This window comes from Vicugna pacos, chromosome 23 (assembly GCF_048564905.1).
Source record: "Vicugna pacos chromosome 23, VicPac4, whole genome shotgun sequence".
Taxonomy (NCBI): Eukaryota; Metazoa; Chordata; class Mammalia; order Artiodactyla; family Camelidae; genus Vicugna; species Vicugna pacos.
The window spans coordinates 38691169-38712826 of NC_133009.1; the positions used below are offsets into that span (position 1 = coordinate 38691169).

At 43.7% G+C, this 21658-nt stretch overlaps 1 protein-coding gene, 1 long non-coding RNA gene and 1 pseudogene across 4 annotated transcripts in view; 2 read left to right on the plus strand and 1 right to left on the minus strand.

Annotated features, from left to right (window-relative positions):
* Positions 1-16397, minus strand: part of KDM5B (lysine demethylase 5B) — a 65762-nt gene extending 49365 nt beyond the window's left edge. Inside the window, exon 1 of one of the 3 annotated variants that reach the window (XM_031674778.2) lies at positions 16049-16397. In XM_031674778.2, coding sequence (XP_031530638.1) covers positions 16049-16237 — 189 coding nt within the window. In that variant the 5' untranslated portion in view covers positions 16238-16397. Of the gene's footprint in view, positions 1-8366; positions 8387-15449; positions 15469-16048 lie in introns of those variants that run through there. The other 2 variants (XM_072948872.1, XM_072948871.1) reach the window with 2 other exon arrangements.
* On the plus strand, positions 9328-10207 carry LOC140688569 (ankyrin repeat domain-containing protein 26-like; annotated as a pseudogene).
* Positions 16398-18738: 2341 nt separating the features above from the next.
* Positions 18739-20651, plus strand: LOC116279048 (uncharacterized). The gene is made up of 3 exons (XR_004188379.2): positions 18739-19324; positions 19729-19901; positions 20427-20651. It is a non-coding gene; the product is annotated as an uncharacterized lncRNA (long non-coding RNA).
* The last annotated feature ends 1007 nt before the right edge of the window (positions 20652-21658 follow it).

Genomic DNA, 21658 nt, shown 5'->3' on the forward strand with positions numbered 1-21658 from the left:
TAATATCCGCAAAGCCTTTAGACAGGTGCCTGGCATTTAGAAAGTAAATGGTCAAAAAATGTTATTGATTAGGAAATTTTCATGTTGCAAACCTTTATAGCTTCCAGTAAGTCTAATGCAATCTTGTTTTTGTTTTTGACTGGTTATGTTTAACACATGGTTTTTTCCTTCTTTTTTTTAAACACAATGGTTTTGATTCTCTGATTTTCATTATAAATTTGTATGAAATGGAATTCGTAAATTAGTATATACTATTCAAGGCCCATTAATTGATTGTTTGCTATATTCTTTTTCCAGCACTGATACATGCATCTTGCTTTTTAAAGTCAGAGAATATACTGTCAGATTTCCATGCTTAAAGAGCTTTTAAAATTTTTTCATTTATTCATTCATTCATCTATTTATTTTGGGGGGGTGGTAATTAGGTTTACTCATTGTAATGGAGGTACTGGGAATGCTAAGCCTACACTTTACCACTGAGCTACATCCTCCCCTCAAAGAGCTTCTTATTATAAGATCGTTTTAGGTATATTAATTCAGGGGTAGAGGCAGTTAACAATGGATCTGCTGAGAGGAGCTGCTGGAATGGCAATGGAATTCAACTTCTGTAACATTAAAAAACAACACTGTAGTGGGCAAGCCTACATATGGTTAAATAATATCAGTATTTTATACTAATCAAGCCATTTCTTGTATGTCCACTGTGCAAAATTTCCTGACTGCACATTCTGTTACGGGGATAGGATAGGTTTAAAATACTTTTTTTCCTAATACAAAAGTAACACTTATTACTTAAATTTCAGGAAAAATATATAAAGAAAAAATTAGCCATAATCTCAGAGAAAAACCTGCTACATTTTGGTACACATCCTTCATTATTTTTCTAAAATGCTTCATAATTTCAAACCAAAAGAAAATTATATAGCCTTTTACTTATTACTATACTGTGAATATCTAGTATTTCATTGTATTGATACTTTAAATTTTTCCTATTATTGGACATTAGGTTTTTTCCTTTACATTCCAATGTTACTCATTACAAACAAAACATCCATACCTTCTAGGAAGCCTGGTTCAGCTTCATTCAAGGGTCATATTTTACATACGGCAGTTACAGGAAAAAGAAATCAACATGACCAAAAGCCTGAGACTGTATTTTAAGAATGTTTGGGGGCAGGGGGTGATGGTGTGTCCTGGCTCTATAGCCAAATGTAAAAATGATTATTAAGGAAGAATTTTAAATGAAAACTATCTTCACAGAACAGTACTACAATGTTCAACAAGGGTTAGTGAACAAGTAAAAATTCTAATTAGGAAAATTAATTCTAAATGTCTCTATAAAGCTTAAGATTAAAAAGTATAAATCAAAACAGCTCTGACTGCTAAAAATCTGCCAATGAAGAAAACTTGGTGACAAGAATTTGGTAACACCAAGACATGGAGGCAGTCTAAATGTCCACCGACGGTTGACTGGATAAAGAAGTTCACATTTATACAATGGAATACTACTCAGCCATAAAAAAGAATAAAATAATGCGATCTGCAGCAACATGGATGGACCTGGAGACTGTCAATCTATGTGAAGTAAGCCAGAAAGAGAAAGAAAAATACCATATGTTATCACTCACATGTGGAATCTAAAAAACAAAACAAAAGTAACAACAACAACAAAAAAGGACACTATGAACTCATCTACAAAACAGGAACAGACTTGCAGACATAGTAAACAATCTTATGGTTACCAGGGGAAATAGAGTGGGAAGAGACAAATTTGGGAGTTTGAGATTTGCAAATGTTAGCCACTATATATAAAAACAGACTTAAAAAAAATTTCTTCTGTATAGCACAGGAAACTGTATTTAATATCTTACAATAACCTTTAATGAAAAAGAATATGAAAACAAATATACGTGTATATGCATGACTAGGACATTACGTTGTACGCCAAGAACTGATACACTGTAACTGACTATACTTCAATATAAACAAACAAACAGAATTTGGAAACAAAGGGAACAATATTTTAGTAAAGACACATCATGCTCCTTATTTAGGTATGGGCAATCGTTATCAAGTGAGGTTCATACTATAGCACAAGGTTTACTTAGTTAAGGTGATACAAAAACTCTCACAGCTTTAGTGTTTAAATCTTTCCACAGCCAACAGGTAAGACTGCAAGAATATATGTCCCCTTTAAAAAAAAAGAAAAGAAAAAAAGCAATTGCCCATACACCCAGTCAGCCCTCCTCAAAACTGTCAAGGTCATCAAAAACAAGAAATCTGAGAAACTGCCACAGCTAAGAGCCTGAAGAGACAGGACAATCAAATGTAATGTGGTGCCCAGATGAGATCCTGGAACAGAAGAGGGACATTAGGTAAAAGCCAAGTTCATTTATGTAAGTTCTGGACTTGTGTTAAAGTCCTACCACCAAAAAGATCCTGAAAATACCAATGCAGTCATTTGCAAACATTTACGGACTTCCAATAGCTGTATTAAGATAATAAATACCAAGGGATAAGAACTTTTGTTAAAATTGTAATTCCTATAGATAGGGCCTGGTAAACGCCAATTTTTGGTTTTACACAACTTTTTGTTTAAAAGAATCTTTTAATTTCTGAATATTAAATATTCAGGAAGGCAAAGCATTATTTCTATTAACCATCTACTGGTAAATGAAAATACACCAGAAAAAAGAGACCTGCCAAGGTATTTACTTAAGCATTAGTCCCAGTAAGTTCCTTTTTCACCACTTTTAATAAAACTTTGACATAATCTGTATTTACAGGGCTTCTAAATGATTTAAATATATTATTGTTAAAGCCATGTGAAAATGTAAAATGGTCCTAGCATTGATACTGCTCCACAAACCTCAAAGAAACAGTTCCCTTCTAGGCCCTGCCATAGGAACAAGCTAAGTACCACCTGGTTTGTACACAGTAAGAGTAAGGGAATAACTGGATCAAACGCAGGCCTCCTTACTCTTCCAAAATGTCCTGAATAGATATCAGACAAAGTTACCTGGAGTGATTCATGCAGATTTTTGGCATATCCCAGAAGTTGTATCAGGTCTATAATGAAAACATCCTCTTAAAATTCACCAATGAGGAATCCTAAGAAAGTTAAGCCCCTAGAACAAATCATCTTCCACTTAAATGGGCTGACAATATGATGGTCAATCATAAAAAGTTAACAGGAAAGCATTATTTATTTCAGGTCATTCATAGACATCTTACGGTCACTGAATAGTCCAGAAAAAATTTCTCCCTCTATAGCAACTGTAAGTGGTGCAAATACCACTTCAATAAGCCTGCACTAAGCCATATTATGATCAAGTAGCTATACTGCCACAGTTTTTCTCCCAGGAAATTATTTAAGAAGTAGTTTTGACTGTTTTCTTTCATATCTAGGATCCTAGTGAGAAAATGACAATTCCTGGCAGAAAACTGAGACTGCAAAAGTGAAGAGAAGCTTACACACTTCAGAAAGGTTCCAAAAATGATTTTCAGGGAAAGAGGTTTTAAGAATGAGGTTGGACTCTGCCCCCTCAACCTTCACACAGCAACACCCAAACCTACCTGGGCACCAAGGGCAGAGAAAGTTAAACATCCCACACCCTAAGTTTAAGGCCTCATCAGATCTGTAAACACATGCTCTATCTTTAGTACTTCACAAACTGGACCCTCCTGGAGGTTCAAAATCAAGGTCAGGAATGGGACAGTAAGTAGTGTCACTAAAAATCACCCTGAGCCGCAGAGAAGATACTAAAGGATTAAGAAATCTTTTGTTTTGCTTGATGTTCCATCTGAAGACACATCTGCAATTGTACTAAAAAAAAAAAAGTGTAAATAGTAAGCCATATATTCTACTAAACACAAATATTTAACAGCTATTCAGTCCTGCTGCAATTAAGACATATTAACTATGAATCTAACAATAAAAGTAGAAATAATTTTAGAACATGTATGATCTCTAGTGGCCATATGTGAAGTAAAAGACTGAAGCTTGAACCTGAACTGGAATTGCTAGCAAGCTGCTCTGTTTATCCCTAATCATCTAATCATCTGATACTGACACAACCTGCTTGTCTGTTCAATAAATATACTATAATCCTGACCCATGCTTCAAGGCTAGATCTCCTGTTTGAAAGAGAAAAGGATATACTAATACATAAGCAAGCTCAATTTCAGATGGTAAATAGGTCTTAAGTCCAAATATCTTAAAATAAATCTACCTTCTATCTCAGCGTTGTTGTAGAGATAGCACTGTCTTACTTCTTTAACATTTACTGCCACATTTAATAATCAATATGAATTAAAAGATAACCCACTTTAACCTAAAATATGACGAAGTTCCAGCCTGAAAACTGGTTCTGATTTGAATGGCTGCCTGGTATCAGTGGGTCACACACTATAAAACTCTTCTATTATCTACTTTTCCAGATTTTAAATAGAGGATTTTTACAGCTGTGTCTAGAGTTGAGACCTAAGAACACCATCGCCAAGAAGTCACATAAGTCTGAAATAGACTCTCAACAAACCTGCTTTTTTCTTTCTTTGGCTTCCCAGCACATTTCCTGCAGCCTCCAGCTAGATCCCCTTCATTCCTTAAATGCTGGTGTTTCTGGGGGTTGTCATGTCATTCTATACTATTTTCCCCCTACCCCAAAGCCTTCCTCGACACCCAGGCAGCCCCCTCCCCATACTCCACCCACCTCCACGTCCCCCCAACCCTAACATCTTCAACCATTCTATATACAATTTCCATTACTTGCACACATCATACTATGTAATCTGGTTGCAGATCTTTCTCATCAGTAAACTATAAGTTCCTTTAAGTTAAAGCTGTTAACTGTAGAACCTCAACACAATTCCTGGTACTTAATGACATATCAATAAATGAACTGAACTGAACCCATAACCAATCTCAAGGACCCAACTCATTTCTTCATTCACCAGAGCTAACAAAAAGGATTCCCCAGGGGGGAGGGTATAGCTTAGTGGCAGAGCACACGCTTAGCATGCACGAGGTCATGGGTTCAATCCCCAGTACCTCTGTTAAATTAAAAATTAAATAAATAACCCTCATTCCCCACCCCCAAGAAAAAAGGATTCCCTAGTTTCCTGCAGTAGAACTGAGAATTCCTATTAATTCAAAGTCAACAGGTAAGAAGATTCCTTATATTAACAGCTGCCTAACCTCATCAAGGAAATACCAAACCGGTAGTTCTCAAACCTAGCAGAGCTTTCAAAGAAGCATGATGAGGAGCTTCTTACTTACATACTCTTCTAATTAATTGAAGCTGAGTGGTCACTGAAATTGAAGAGCCAGGGGTTTCCACACAAATGAGCCAACCAACAGTACATGAAAAGACTAAGCCCATACATACTGATAAACTAAAAAAATGAGGGCACATTTTATTTAAAATTTTGGAAATTTTATATACAACTATAATAGACAAAATGAAATGGTACTGTAAAAAGTTTGGTATCATATATATGCAGCTTTCAATTTTTGATTTCCCAAAAGAAAGCAAGATCATACTCTCCTTCCCAAAAAGGCGCAGCTAATTTCTAGGATCTCTGAAAGAAGCCACAGGCCACCATGTATTAGAAGGAACACTGACTGAACTTAGAAGCAAAAGTTTGGAATTCCCCAATCTGTCCTTTAAAACCTGTGCACCTTAGACAAGTCACTTAACTTCTCTCAGCACAGCTTATCTATAAAATTGTCCTACCTTAGCAGCAAGAACTAAGTTAACAAAAATGGTTTTTGCTAAACTTATCAGAAAAAAGGCAGCCTACCAGAATAGAAAGTGTAAGCAAAAAGAATAAGATTGAGGGTGTGGAGAAAAGGGAACCCTCCTACACTGTTGGTGGGAGTGTAAATTGGTGCAGCCACTATGGAAAATAGAACGGAGGTTCCTTAAAAAAACTAAAAATAGAGCTACCATGATTCAGGAATCCCACTCCTAGGCATATACCTGGAAAAGACAAAAACTCTAATTCAAAAAGATACACGCACCCCAATGTTCACAGTAGCATCACATACAACACAGCCAAGACATGGAAGCAATCTAAGTGTCCACTGACATATGACTGGATAAAGATGTGGTGTGTATATTTATACATATATACAGTGGAATACTACTCAGCCGTAAAAAGTATGAAATAATGCCATCTGCAGCAACATGGATGGACCTAGAGATTATCGTACTAAGTGAAGTAAATCAGACAGAGAAAGACAAATATTATATGATACCACTAAGCTATGTAGAAACTAAAAAATAAGACAAATGAGTTTATATACAAAACAGAAAGACTCACAGACACAGAAAACAAACTTATGGTTACCAAGGGGAAAGGCGGGGAAGTACAGGATTAACAGATAGGAACTACATAAATAAAATAGGTAAGCAACAAGGATTTACTGTATTAACATGAGAAACAATATCCAGTATCTTGTAATAACCTATAATGGAAAAGCAGCTGGAAAAAAAATATGTATATACATAACTGAATCACTTTGCTGTGTACCTGAAACTAACACAATATTGTGAATCAACTATACTTCAATTAAAAAAAAGTAAGATTCTTAACTTTCCAACCATCTCATGTAACCCCGTTGCATGTGGATATATAAGAGGCAGCATAAATAGTGGCCAAGAGCACTAACTCTGTACTGTGTCAGCTTAAACCAGGCTCCACCACTTCGTGGTCAGGTGACCTTGAGCACATTCAGGCCTCATCATATAAAGCAGAGCCAGAATTATTCTCATTTCATAAGGCAGGCTAATGGAATAAAACTCCGAAAACAAGTCATGACCTCCAAGGCTGGAAGCTCAAGGATAACATGTAAGTAATGGAACATACATCAAAAGCCAAATGTTTGGATTCCAGCTCCACAATCCTTCCACAAAATCTCTATTCTGTGCAAGTTCTCACTTCCTAGCTAGTTAATACCAACCTCCAAAATCACATTATCTTAGATCTTAAATCAAATTTTAAACCTTGTTGCCCTCAAAAAATCTTGATGAGCAATTATCTATCACATAACTCAAAGATCTATTTTATACATAAAAGATAGGGAAAGCTGCAAGGTTAGCAGTGGGGGAAAAAACGTGGTTATAGAGAGGAACCCAGAGGAGGTTGCCATCAAGTACAATTTTTAAAAAACCCAAATCCACACCCTACACAAATCCTTGAGGTCAGCCTTTCACTTGAAAATTTGGTGGCTATTCTCAATTTGTCCAAAATGCGTCCTAATACTGGATAACAGCCTCTCTGGGAGAAGAAAAAGCTTGGAATACCTGGAATTTCACAAAATGGAGATCATACTCCCAAAATTCGCTTCATAGACCTCACTCATTTCCATGCCCTCAACCCCCATCACTCAAATAAAAAGATACCAAAGTACTAATCCTAAGAGATCCTCACTCTCCCATCCAAGTTAAAGCCTGGCAAGGATGAGCCATTCCCATCTGGTTTAAATGTCACCAAATGACGAATTGGTACAACCACACAGAAAATTGGGAGGATTTTGCCTTAAAGACCTTGTAATTATGTGGTTTTGATAGGGATTTGTTCTTTGTCTCTGGAGTTAGAAGGGTGGAGCAGATGTTCAGGTATCAGTATGCCTCATAGGAGCACATGCTGAATAAAAGTCCCACTAAGTGCTGAAAATACAGGTTTAAACTGAGTTCTCTAACATTACAATTTGGTCAAGCTGTGAGGTGGCAAGAATTAACACAGGAATGCACAAAAATCTGCCTAGGGCCACATGAGAAACATAGCTATAAAGAGAAGGCTCAGCCTAGCTACCAGCTCACAACTAAAAAACTCAGCATTCTTAAAGATTTTAGAACTTGATATATACCATTATTAGACAGTGTTTTAATCCAGAAAGCAGACGTGAGTGAACTGCTTGACTGAAGAAAAAAAAAAAAAGCCACACCAGGAGAAATACAACATATATGGGTCCACCTAAGAAACAAAGTCCCATAACAGAAGATACATAGTTGAACAAAAAAATTGGAGAATTCAGAGGGGAAGGATATAGCTGAAGTGGTAGAGTGCATGCTTAGCATGTATGGGGTTCTGGGTTCAATCCCTGGTACCTCCTCTAAGAATAAATAAGTAAACAAACCTAATTACCTCCTCCCACCAAAAAAAAAAAAAAAAAAAAAAGAATTCAGACTTGTATGACTATATAGGAGTTCTAACCAGCTTTGTTTTTAAAAAGTTTGCCTACTTGTTATTAAAAGAACAAAATCAGGCTCTGTCCTGAACATCAAAGGTAAAGCTTTTCTTACCACCTGTTGTACTTTTCTCCCCACTTTACAAGTAATTTAAAGATTCAATCTACTAACCCTCTTGTCAGGCAGGAATTGGGATAGTTAAATTGTTAGATAAAACATAATGCACTCCATCTGCAGGGCTTCCACAGCGTCACAGCCATCCCTAGGGGAAATTAAAGTAATCTTAAACACTTTTTAACACAAAGCTCGGTGAATACAAACTTTTGCCCATATACACACGCTATGCATAACACACATGTACTACACATTTTCTGAAATAGCTTGCAACAGCTCTACCTGAAAGTTTTATTTCAATTAATTTTTTAAAAAAATCCAAGTACAGAAAAGCTTTATCTAAATCAATGGAAGAATTACATTCTGTATATTCTAGTTATGACACGAAGCTTTTGGCTTTTCAAGTTTCACTTTTAAAAATTCTTTTGCTGTAGGGAAAATGAGGGTTATGTATTTGGCCCTAACCTCTGTCTCTAAATCTGTCCCCAGACCCTTCTTAGCTGTGAGCAAATAAAGCTTCTGGGATTTAAGCTCCTTGCAATCCATCAATTAATTAATCTGGACAGCAGCCCTAGGTCAGTGTCAGATCTCCTTATAGCAGATGAGAAGGCATACATTGGAAAAAGAAATGACTTTGTCCAAGGTCATGATGGAGTTAGATTCAAGATTCTACCCACTTATTTCTAAAAATCTAGAAACACTGACTCCTTTTACATAATAGGAAAAAAAATCCACACACACTTTCCTTATTAAAGCTTATTTTTATCCCTGCAAAATACTTCTTAAATTTTACATTTATTGTTATTAATATGAAAATGAGAAAGCAGAAAGAGAAGCCATTGTGAGACAGCTTCAACAAGAACTGGCTCACACCCTAGAGAAGCAGTCTGTGTTGGAGGCTTCACTGGAGGTCGCATCACGTTATTGTACTAATTTAGAAGATGAGGCACAGGATTTAAAGAAACTACGTCAAATCACAAGTCAATTGCAAGAAGCACAGGATCGACACACAGAGACCATGAGATGTGCTGAGAAGGCACAGGATCACATGCAAAAGCTTGAAAAGCTTGAAATTGAAAATTCCAAGTTAAAAGTTACAATCAAAAAGCAAGCAGGCAAAATTGAACAGCTTCAGAAAAACCTGTTAAGCACAAGTTTGTCTGAGGATGAAAAGGAACAATTAAAGAAATTAACTGAGTTAAAGCAATCTCTGGAATATAGTTTGGATAAAGAAATAAAAAAAATGATGAATTAGAAAAAGAGATTACTAGATATAAGGAACTCTTAAAAATGACAAGGAAGTTAAATGAATATGAAACTGGAGAGATTAGTTTCCATGGAAATTTAAAAACCAATCAAATTGAAATAGATATTCATACTAATATGCTCAAACATAAGATTGATGATCTTACAACAAAACTGGAAACTACATCTTTAAAATGTTTACATCTGGATTCAGAAATCAAATTCTTCAACAGGAGTTATTATCTCTGAAAGTAAAGCAAAAGAAATGTGAAAACTAGAGAATAAAGAGAAATTGGAACAAGAAGTAGTAAACCTTAAAGTCATATAGAAATGAATATGGCAGAACAGTCAAGTAGAGCAGTATCAATGGGAGAGTGAAGAACGAGCAAGACAGGATATACCAGAAAAATTAGAAGATGTCAACCTATGTTTACAGACACAAGCTGCATCTCAAGAAAACTTAGAGCAGTTAAGAGAGAATAATAATTCTTCAAAAAGAAGTCAAATGGAACTCAGAATTAAAGATCTGGAATCTGAACTCTCCAAAATGAAAAGTTTTCAAGAAGACTCAAATAAAAACACAATTGGAAAAATACAAGCAACTCTACCAAAAAGAACAAAAAGTAAGAAAGTCATTGGCAAATTGCAAATGATGTGACCGACAAGGGACTAATTTCCAAAATATACAAACAGCTCATACGTACACCTTAATATCAAAAAAACAAGAAACCCAATCCAAAAATAGGCAAAAGACCTTAACAAGCAATTCTCCAGTGAAGACATACAAATGGCCAATAGGCAGTGAAAAAAATGCTCAGCATTGGTAACTGTCAGAGAAACGCAAATCAAAACTACAGTGAAATATCACCTCACACCAGCCATCAATAAAAGTCTACAAACAATAAATGCTGGAGAGGGTGTGGAGAAAAGGGAACCCTCTTACACTGTTGGTGGGAGTGTAGATTGGTGCAGCCACTATGGAGGACAGTACACAGGTTCCTTAAAAAACTAAAAATAGACTTACCATGTGATCCAGCAATCCCACTGTTGGGCATATACTTAGAGAAAAATGTAATTCAAAAAGACACATGCACCCCAATGTTCAAAGAAGCACTATTCACAAAAGCCAAGACACGGAAACAACCCAATGTCCATCAACTGATGACTGGATGAAGATACAGTATAAATATACAATGGAATACTACTCAGCCATACCAAAGAATAAAATAATGCCATTTGCAGCAACATGGATGGACCTAGAGATCCATCCATATTGCCTTCTGCTCTTATACCTAGAAAAATAGGTAAAGAGACTATATTCTCTATGGTTTTGGGTATACTTAAATAATTTTCATAATAAAAAAATTCCATGTACACCCTGCAAATGAAGGCTTTTGCGGAACAAGTAACTAGTCCTTAGTCTAGAAAGCAAGCTTAACTGATTAAAAAACAAACTCCCCAGACGTACAGACTGGATGACTCTAGGCCATGTCTAAAGGTGTATGGCAATGATGCTTCAACAGGAATGGTCTACAATTAAAGATCTGATGTTTAAAAAAAAAAGTCTCAAATTCCACATCTTTGTTCCAAAAATCTTACAATTATGGAACAAAAATGTCTTACTGCCCTAGAGGCGGCTTCTTCTCATTAGTCTTCATAAACTTGGGAACTGAAAAACCAAAATCACCACAGAACTCATCTAATAGTTAATGACAGAAAAGGGAGCATTTTTGGAAGAATTTTTTGAGGTGTACAAAGGTAGTCTCTCATTCTTCTCTTTAATCCCATGCTAGGATACACCAGTTAATAAAATACTTAGGAAATCCTTGTGAAGCTGCATACAATTTTCATGTATAAAACAAATTTCTCACAACTCAGAGTTTAAAATCCAGATACCAGTTTCTCAAACTTAATCTAAAGTAAATGAGAATGACCAGTGGCAATGGCTTTCCCAGAGTATCACTCCACGGACCCACTCATTTCAAAGGGGCTCATCAGTGTGCCTCTGGTGATTCCTTCTCAAAGGACTCAAACTTAGAAATTTCAAAAAGGAAAGTAGCCACCTCTTCAGTTCTCAACATTAATCCCACCTAACTTAATTTTTTCTTGAGTCTGCAATGATTTTCTGCACTTGAAAACAGGTATACTAGCATAATCTCCAGAGAATATCTAACTCTCTTGGAAAGGAAACATCAAACCACCAGCTCAATGCAAGGACTGCACAATGAGGAAAGCAAGGTCTTTCTAGGTTACCGGTTTTAAAATCCATAGATGGGCTTTGCAAGGAGGTACCCAAGTAGGCATCCTGTAACCTAAGTCCAAGATCCTAATTAATTAGCACTTTCATTTTGGGACATGAGCTCTCCCTTTATCCTTTTCTATAACCAAACTTTAGTGTGGTCCAATTAAAACAATGAGAGGTTGCAAAAGCCTACAAGAAGATCCCATTTACAGCACATAAACCGCCCCCTCCCCTTTTTAATCAAACAGTTTGCAATGTTTTTATCTTTCTAAAAGAAAATTCTCTCACTGGCAGATTTCTATCTGCCTATATTATGTAAATAAGTAAGCAAGTTTCCTATTGGCTCTATCAATCAGAAATAAAGAAAATTAAGTACCTTAGAGACAAAGAATGAAATTGAGCGTTAATTTTCTCTAATTTTTGTTATCAGTGTCTCAATAATGAACTCAATCCCAAGTCTTAATTCAAAACATTAACACTTTTCAAAGGCAATTCTCTATTCATTTTGCTCTTTAAAAAGGTTTATACTGCATGTTTAAACAAACTTTTTTTATAACCACAGGAAGGGAAACTTTTCCAATGGGGGTGGGGAATGTGAATCTTTAGCCCCCTCATATATTTGTAGTATCACATTACATTCTAAGAATCTATTAATTTATTGATTAGTTCGCTAAGAGGTACAGCTAGATGGATGTTTGTGGCTCCTCGTGTGACCAATTTACCACTGGCAAAGTCAAATTTAGCTAAACACCCATTCAAAGACTACAACAAATGAAGTTTGTTCTTAATTTTGTTTAAGGAAGACACATTCTAACTAAAACTGTAGGACTTAATCCAGCCTCCTACCAAATGAGAAAGAAAAGTTTTTCTTTTGAGCAGTAGAATCCTAAATTCATCTTAAAAAGTAATTACAATTGGGTACAGGCTTTCTCTTGGGGATGATGATGTTCTAACACTGATTGTGGTGATGTTATGTAAAACTGTGAAAACACTAAAAACTATTGAATCTCACACTTTAAATTGATGAACTGTATGGTATATGAATCACAGCTCAATAAAGCTGTTATTTTTTTAAAAATAATTTTAAATTCTTCCTTCACTCAAGATTGTTTCTATTGATAAGCCTTTCCCTCAAATGTTAAAAGATGTAAGGTGGCAAGGAATCACAACTAGAGAAAAATTTCATGATGCCAAAGAAATTGGGAAAACAACAGGATTAGGCCAAAGTCAAGAAAACCTAAAATTAGAGAGAATGATAGGTTGGAATAGAGAAAAAGAGCTTGGTATCATTAACACCTCCACATACAAAGAAATGTGTGTTTAAGTTCCACCTTGTTCCTAAAGGTGGAACCAAAAGGCTGACTCAAAGCTGCTCACTGTATCAAAACACTTGAAAGTTTTACACTTTGGCTATACAGATGAAGGGATCAAACTAACAACCACAGGAAGTTAAAGTTGAAAAATGTATCTACTGTGCCATCTGGGGTCTGACTTAAATAAATCCCTGACTTCTGAACACCAGAGAAAAAAACTGTGTAACCTGCCCATCTATGGCCAAGTGTTACATGTTTGAGGGCAACAAAGAAGGTTATTAAAGCCATCAAATACATTCTAATCAAACTCAGGAGACAGAAAAGTATTTACTGAGCAGCCAACTATTTTCTGCCTAATAGTTACACCCTAAAAGTAATCATCTCCAAATACTACAAAGCGGCATGGAAAATATAATTTGTCCTTAAAAAGAAATCTAAGTACATCAAGGAGGAAATAAACATTTGCATTCTAAAGGTAACAAAACCAGAAGTCAGACCGTTAACAAAATAAAATAAAATTTTAAAGAGCAGCCCAGGAAATAAGCCTAGTAATCCTACATACTTGATGTAACTTGAAAAAAGGTTTGTTTACATTCCTCTTTAAACTTATAACTCAGGATTTGAGTACCAACTTCTTGATTTATTAATTTTGTCACATTTATCTTCCTGTATTTTCATAATTTCTGTGAACCCCAAGGTTTTAGCAATTTAGGACCATCACTGAGAAGAAACTATAAACTGAAGCTCCATAAGTACCATTAATTAAAAATGCAAAGATAAAGACAAAAGGAAGCAGAAATGCTTTATAATTCTTCCCCTTACCTCAGAGAAATACAATACCAACAGACCAAATCCCCACTTTAATACAGCCACTTGTATTCCAAAAACTTAGTGGCCATAAATTATCTAGAAACACAGGCATTTTACAGCTATTGCCATGGAAAATATTTCCTACCTCTTGGTTTTTTTGGGTTGCTTTATTTCAATTATATGAAACCACTTGTTCACAGTTTTCTAAAACAAAGACGGTTTACATCCTCATCTCTTAAGAATCCTTTGTTCCAACAAGACCTTTCTTCAAGAGCTACAACTTATGAAAATATTTCCCTTTTCTCTAGTTGTATCAACAACGAATACTCCCAAACTCTTTCCATTTGGCACAGGAGTTTGTTAAACAAAGGAGGAAACAAGCCTCCTCTACACAAAAGAAATCTTCAAAACAGAGCATTGGTTTTGTTTGTGGATTATTTATTTGTGCCTCTTTAACACCTTCCTCGGACTGTAGTTCGTACCACTCTCAATACAAAATGGTGGCCATCATGTCTGTCTGACATTCAGAATGGGGAAATGCAGCAAGATCACACATTTTGCAAAGCTTACCATTAATATCCTAGCCAGGACAAGGACATGAGGAGCCAGACCTAACCAAAGTAACACTATCTTTTTGGGGAAAGAGCCCTACAAAGGGCACAGGATAAGAAAGTAGATGAAAGGTTTACCCCAGCCCTAGTACACCACAATACCAACATGGAGGACAACTCACTCCCAGGAGTGACTGCACACATTTGGGCCACCGAGAACTTACTCAAGTTGCCTAGTTTCTGAACAAAATCCCATTGATGCAAACGTAGAATATTCATATTCACCGTTCTTAACGTACAGCTCAACTGCTACCTGTACATGACCTATTCTTCCAGAACTAAAACCTTGGCTCCAAACACCCGGCACAACTTCTGCAGGCCTCTTTGCGCTCTAACCGGAACGCACTTCCCTTAAGCAACAATCAACCCTGCCCACTTCTTGATAGAAATGCATCTATTTTCGAACATTTCCCCCATACTAGCTGACCAGTTATTTTCGAACCATATATTTCATGTCCATGTTCAAACTGGCCCAAGAAGAACTAAAGTATGGTGTCCCCGGTTCAATTTGGGGGGGAGGGGAAGGGAGCTGGGGTAAGGAAGACTTATTGAGGGGTCTCCCTCAAAACAGCTCTCCAGAGCAGAACGGCGACGCACAGAACCCCCGCAACTCAAACGTCACTAAAGAGCAAGCCGAAGACAGACAGCGGAGGGAGGGGGGTCTCCCTCCGTGCGGGCGGGGGCGAAGTGGGGACAAGATTCTCAAACTGTAGGAAAAGCAGTTGAATCTCCTTCCAACGGTCCCTGGCCGTCCAACCGCCGTTAGGCCGCCTCGGCGTCAGCAGGCCCGAGTGGGGGCACAGCCCGGGGGTCGGGAGCGTCGGGGTCGGGGCTGGGGGGGGGGCGGGGGGGGAAGGGGGGCCCGCCGGGCTTCCCCGCGGACGTTACAGCCGTTGGGGACCGTTTCAGGAACACCCACCCTCAAGCCCACCCGGGCCGGGGGCTGCGCTGGGCCCTCAGCTCCAGGTCGCGACACGGGGCGGCATCCGTCTCCGGGGTGACACCTCCCGCTGCAGGCGGCCCTCGGGACAGGGGCCCGGCCGGCCCCCAGGCTCACGCCCCCTCAGCAAGTCCGCTCGGCCCGGCCCGGGGCTCCTCCCGCCCGGCGCGGCCGCCCTGCCTCGCCTCCGGCCTCAGGAGGCCCGCCGAGGGTCCGGGCCGGGGCGGGGGGCCGGGCCCGGAGGGTGGGGCGCCAGGTGAGGCCGCCCGGGCCGCCGCCGCCTCCACACAAAGGACCAGGGGCTCCGCCGCCATATTGAAAACTTTCCTCCTCGCGACAACTCGCGGGGCGCGCACCCCGCACCCGCCCGGCGCCCCGCACCCGCGCCCGCCCCCGAGGTTGCCTCCGCGCCCGCCTCCCTGCCCGCCTCCGCCCCGCGGGCTCCGGGCGGCCGCGGCCCCGGGGCCGGTGCCGCTGCCGCCGCGTCCGGATCCGAACCCCTGCCCGGCCCGGCCGCTCCCCGCCCCCGCGCCGAGGCCCCGACGCCCTCCCGGCAACGAGCCCTGCTCGAGACTCACCGGCGGCGGCCGCACCTTGCAGATCCCGGTCTGCTCGGCTATGGGCCGGATCTTGTGGATGAAGGCAAAGGGGTCGGCGAACTCCTCCCAGCTGGGCTCAAAGACCGGGCACTCGGGCGGCGGCAGGAACTCGCCCAGCGGGCCGGGGCCGCCGAGGGCCGGCGCGGGGCGCGGGCAGGGGGCCTCCATCCTCGCAGCCGCCACGGACGCGGCTGAGCGACGGCTCCTCGCCTTCCTCCTCTGCCTTCCTCCTCCTCCTCCGCCCGGTCCTCCTCAGACTCCGATCCGGCTCCTCAGACTCAGACTCCGACCCGGACCGACGCCGCCGTGCCGCTCCGCGCCAGCCACGCCGTGCGCCTCCGCCGCCACGGCGAGGAAAAGGAGTCCCGCCCCACCCCCACCCGCCCGGCGCCGAGCGCCCGCCCCCGGGTCGGGCGGGGCGGCCTCCGGGGACCGAGCTCGTCCTCGCGATCCAGCCCAGCCCGCATCCACAGACCATTGACTACGTGCCAGAGTCCCTTCCCTCCCTCAGGAAGTTACCAGTCTTGGGGAGAGGCCGGGCCCACGAGTGCACCCTCTGTCCAGTCCAGTCCCGTCCCGCGCCGTGGGAGGCGCCCTGGGGGAAGTGCCCGAACACTGGGTCAGACCCCGGAGGGGCGCGGAATCTTGGGCGCGGAGGAGACTTCTCCAGGTAGAGGCAGCAGCTGGAACGTGAGAGCAGCCTTGTAGGTGAGAAAACAGCAGTTAGGAGGAGGATAATACACTCTGAGCACGCCTCTCCTCGGCCCTGAGCCACGTGCTTTCATGATTAATCTTTAATGTGCGCAACAACCCTGCGAGGCAGCTGCTTGTTTCCATTTTACAAATAAGGACAGCGAGGCACAAGTTGATCAGGCAATTTGTCCAAGTCATATGGCTAAGAAGTGATGGAGACTCCACTCACTGGAAGGTGGGGCGTTGCAGGGAAAAGAGGACGACGAGTCTGGATACAAGGAGAAGACCTGAACCAGTCCAGAGGAGAAATGCTGGGGCCTAAATTAAGGCAGCCTCCTCCTTAGGAGGAAGGGGTGCAGATGTAGGACACGAAGGTGACAATGTGGGCGGCACGACTAAAGTGTGCCTGCCAGAGTGGTGCGGGCCGTTGGCATCTCTGCGGGACGAGAGGGCAGTCTGGGGAGGCGGGGTGGGGGCGGCCATGTGTTCCCTTCTGGGCGTGATGAGTATTAGGTGTCTGGTACAGGTGGAGATACCCAGCAGGCTGAAGGGACAATCCGAAGGGGAGCGGTCAGAACTGGAGATGTAAGCCTGGGGATGATTAGCAGGAGCGACAGCTGTTGTTTACCTGATGCTTACTGTGTGTGAGGCATTGCTGCAAATGGTCCTTAGCTCCTTAAATACGCACTACCAGCCCGCGAGGCAGGTACCGGAATCCCATTTTGCAGAGCAGTGAAAGGACTTTTGGCACACTTTCTTCTTTGTTGGGGGGGTATGTCCTGCGCCCGAAAAGGGGAGAGAGGGAGCTTAAAAAGGAGGACTTCAACACTAAAAAGACCTCTCTTATCCAGAAAGCAGCCAAACCCATGGAAGGACTGTTTGCTGGGGCCTCCCTGGTAGATAAGTGTCAACAGAGTACTAGCCCTGCTTTCAGATTCATCTGGAGAAAAAAATAATAATTATCTTATTCTTGACGATTCTTCGACTAAAAAGCGGGAAGGGAAGAAGCCTCATCTTCAGTAAACTCTTAAGGATGCCCATAGGTACTTGGCCCTCAAAAGAGTTGGGAGGTCGTAGTAGAAGGTAGTCCTTTTCTTTGCCGCCTAGGGCTTCGGAACCTAGATAAGCCGCTGCGGTGGAGACTTAAGCCGAGGAGCTGCTGGCATCCTACTGGAGAAAAAGTCATCAGTGTAAGATAAATATGAGATGTAACAAGTTATAACGTGTTAATGGTAGAATCTAGGTCGTGGGTATAGAGGAATCTGCTGCAAAAAAATTCAACTTTGCTGAATATTCGAAATTTCTTCATAATAAAAGGCTGGGGAGAAAATTCCTCGTTGTCGCTGTTTGCCGTGGGCGGTCTGGGCTGTCCAGGGTCTCGCTGGAGTTGATTTCCTGTCATGTGCTCTTTCCTGGGAGTGCCGTTAAGACTATCCCACACTTAACACTATCATCCTCCAAGCCAGGTAGATATAACTTTGAGGAAAACCGCAGTCATGATCGGGTTATGACCGAGATGCAGGGGGGCGAGCCCTCGGAAAACTCCGGTCCCCAGCTGAGCACCAGCTCGCCCGCAGCTCCCGCCCCGGGCCTCCCCGCCCCGCGCCCCCCACTTCCGGTAGCGACCCCAGCCACGGAATTCCGCGGCTCCCAGACCGGGCAGCGGCTGCCCGCTCTTCGTTGACGCGCCGTGACACTGAAGAGCGCCGGCCCCCGGGCGGCTAGGGGCCCCGCCCGGGAGGACCAGGGAGGGGCCCCGGGAGGGGCCACTCCGCCCGCGGGGACGCGGAGGCACTCCCGGCCCTTTATGATGCGTGTTTACATGTGCGGAGGGATCCCTCCAGCTGACAGCCGCGTCGCGCCGGCTCTTCTTTTTTTAAAGAGCCCGGCCGCGGGCGCTGATTGGCCGGCAGGCCGCGGGCGCTGATTGGCCAGCCGGTGCGACGCTCGGGGGCGGGGCGCGCGCTGCATTGTCTGCTCCACAGCCGCGGGGCGCCTCAGAACCCGGGATGTGCTTCGAGTTGGAGGTGCAGGGCTCCGGGCAGCGGGCAGCGGAGCTAGGGCGGGCCGGGGTCGCGGCCGGGGCCGGGGCAGGCGGGTTGCAGCCCCGGCAGCCGGAGCGGAACCGACCCCCGTCCGGGTGCCACGTCTCCAGGAACCCCTCCTTAACCGGGACGACACCCCGCCCCGCCCGGCTCCGTCGCCAGCCGCAGCATTTGTGCGGCCCAGAGCCTCGCACAAGTTGCTGGGGTCTCTATGCTCCTCCGCCAAGCCTGTCCGACCCCACCCCGGCCGCTGCCCCCGGTCTGCAGCCTGCGCCCTGGACCTGCCGCCCAAAGATGGGGCGCCCCTGCGTTCCTTCCGGGCGCCGCGCTGCATACTTCGCAAACCAGGGAGCGACCCGGTCCCGTGCATTGTCCCCCGGATTGGACTGGGGGACCCGGGAGGCCGGCTCCCCAGCGGCCGCGGACAGGGCGGCCTGCACGGCACGTAGCGCACGTGGAGGGCGGCTCCCTGCCCTGCGCCCGCCGCGGCCTCCCGCCTCTTTCCGGGACGCACGGGGTGGGTGTTGCGCCTCCCCTCCATCCGGCCGACCCCGCTTCTCTGCGCCGGCCTCACGCGGCCTCCCTACCTACACCACTCGTCACCTCCCAGCCCAGTTGGACCTCCTTTCTCCTCTCCATTCCCCCAGTTTTCCCAAAGACCTCTTGACAGTCCACCTCAGCTCCTCCCTCCAGCTCATTGCTGTTATCTCGCCACCGTTTTGGGGGCCCTGGAATGTTTGGTGTCAGATGTACCCTGTGGAAACGCATAGACCCTGAAATTTCAGGATGAGCTGCCTCCTTGGTGGCACCCCTCTTTTACTTTATTTTATTTACTTTGTGCACTCCCAGGACGTCTCTATTACTGCACCTTTAACTCGGTATTTGTCTGTTCACATTGTCCCTGCCCTCTTCCCTGAGCAGGCCTCTCCACCAGATTGTAAGATGCTGGAGGGAAGGAGGCAGAGTCTCCAGCTCGGGGACTGGGTAGAAGCTTCACGCATTTGTTGGACAGGAAATGGCCTTTGGTGTCTGCGGCTCCGTCTGGCCGAGGATGGAGTTTTGGACCATGCAAAGAGAAGAATCTGGCTGCCCAGGTGAAGCAGGAAGAAATCTCACAACAGACCGGTCTGCCGGGGGTGGGGGGACCCGGGGCGGGGGGGAGTTTCCTTTGTGAGATGAGCCCCTGTCATTCCCCATACCTTTGCCCTGCTCGGTTCCCTGGAACCAGCAACTCCTCCAGCTCTGCTGGATGATCTCTGGTGGGACTTGTGCTCCCTGTTCTGCCCCACGCCCAGCTCCGGGGCTGCCCTGCGGATCAGTTCACACCGTGACCGAGGTCTTCTCTCGGGACTTCTGTCCCTGGGAAGCTGGGTCTGGGTCCTGGGGAGACACTTGGTAACTCAATACCTCTTCTTGCTGCCCATCTCACCCTCTCCAGTCCTGGGACCCCTTCTCTGCTGACTCAGCCCAAAGGGACCCAGGGTTCAGGACTTGGATTTACCTGGGTGTGTGGGGCCCCTCCTCAGGGAGCCTCCTTTCCAGCACAGCCAGCCCTGCCCGCAGGGGTAGGGAGTGGCAGCGTCACCCACACTCACTTTGGGTGTTTTCCTCCCATTCAGGTTGGGCCACTTTGGAGGCTCTGGACTCTGCTGAGGGATGCCAAGAGGCAGAGAAGAGAACTCAGGTGCCCTGTTCACCCTGTAGCAGCCACCATCACCCCTAAGGTCTCTGCACTAAGGAACCCCTCTCTGCAGCTCTAGGGCCTTGGATGGTTGGAATGTTTGGAATTCTCTTTGTCAATGGTGCAAGTCTTCCAAGAGGAATAAAATTTCTATGTAATTATATCAGAATTTCACAGAGCACTCCCAGATCCACCATGGTCAGCAAGTCCTGTTGAGTGTACAGCACAGGGTCTGACAAGAACCCTAATGCCAGCTCCCTTCTTCTCTCCCCTGGCAGGCAGGATGATGTGTGAGCACTTGGAAATACTGCACTGTGGGAAAAAGATGGGGCCAGAGGCTGGGAGACATTCAGTCTGTTGGATGTATTAGTGCTGTGAAGTAGATGAGTAATGTCACCACTTTTCAGTTGGAGAAGCTGAGACTCAGAAAAGTTTATCAACAAAAGTTACACAGATAATAAATCTTAGTGCCTTTGATCTTCCCTGAACAGCAAGCTTTAGAAAAGCTTCCCTTTTCTAAAGCTGAGGGAAGAGGACATGGGAGCCCCATCCCAAATCTGCCCACCAGCTGGCCCTTCTCTCCCTGCTGAGCCACACTGCTCTCACACTTTGGGGACTGTCATCTATAGTGCATTTGCTCACATACTAACACTATCACAAAACAATACTTGCGCTTATACAGTGATGCACTACATGCTGCTGAGACCCACGAAGTTGGTTTTGTAACCCATTGTGGATTGTGACCCTCAACTGGAAAAGTGCTGCTTGGAGCGTTCCTGATGTTTGGCAGCTTTCAACAAGAGGTGGATCAAGTAGTGAGTTCTGTCAGATCCACCTAACCCTGAATCTCAGCCACTGCTCCTTCCCCTCCTTGTTTTCTCTAAGTCCTCCAGAGCACTGTCCATGCCGTATACAACTCGACCGTATTTCTTATCTCTTCAGTTTGTTTTTCCACTGTTTATTATTCACTTGTCTGAAATCTATTCATTTCCCTCCTACCCCTGTCCACAGCCATCCAACTCCAGGGATTGCTTTTGCCCCGTCTTTTCAGCACCTTGTCACACGTGAGTGCCCAATGTAAGACCAGGACCTAGCAGAGTCTTCAAGTCTCCAAAGAGCTGACTTGGAGCACAGGTCAAGACCCAAATGCCTACAGGGACAGGGAAAAAT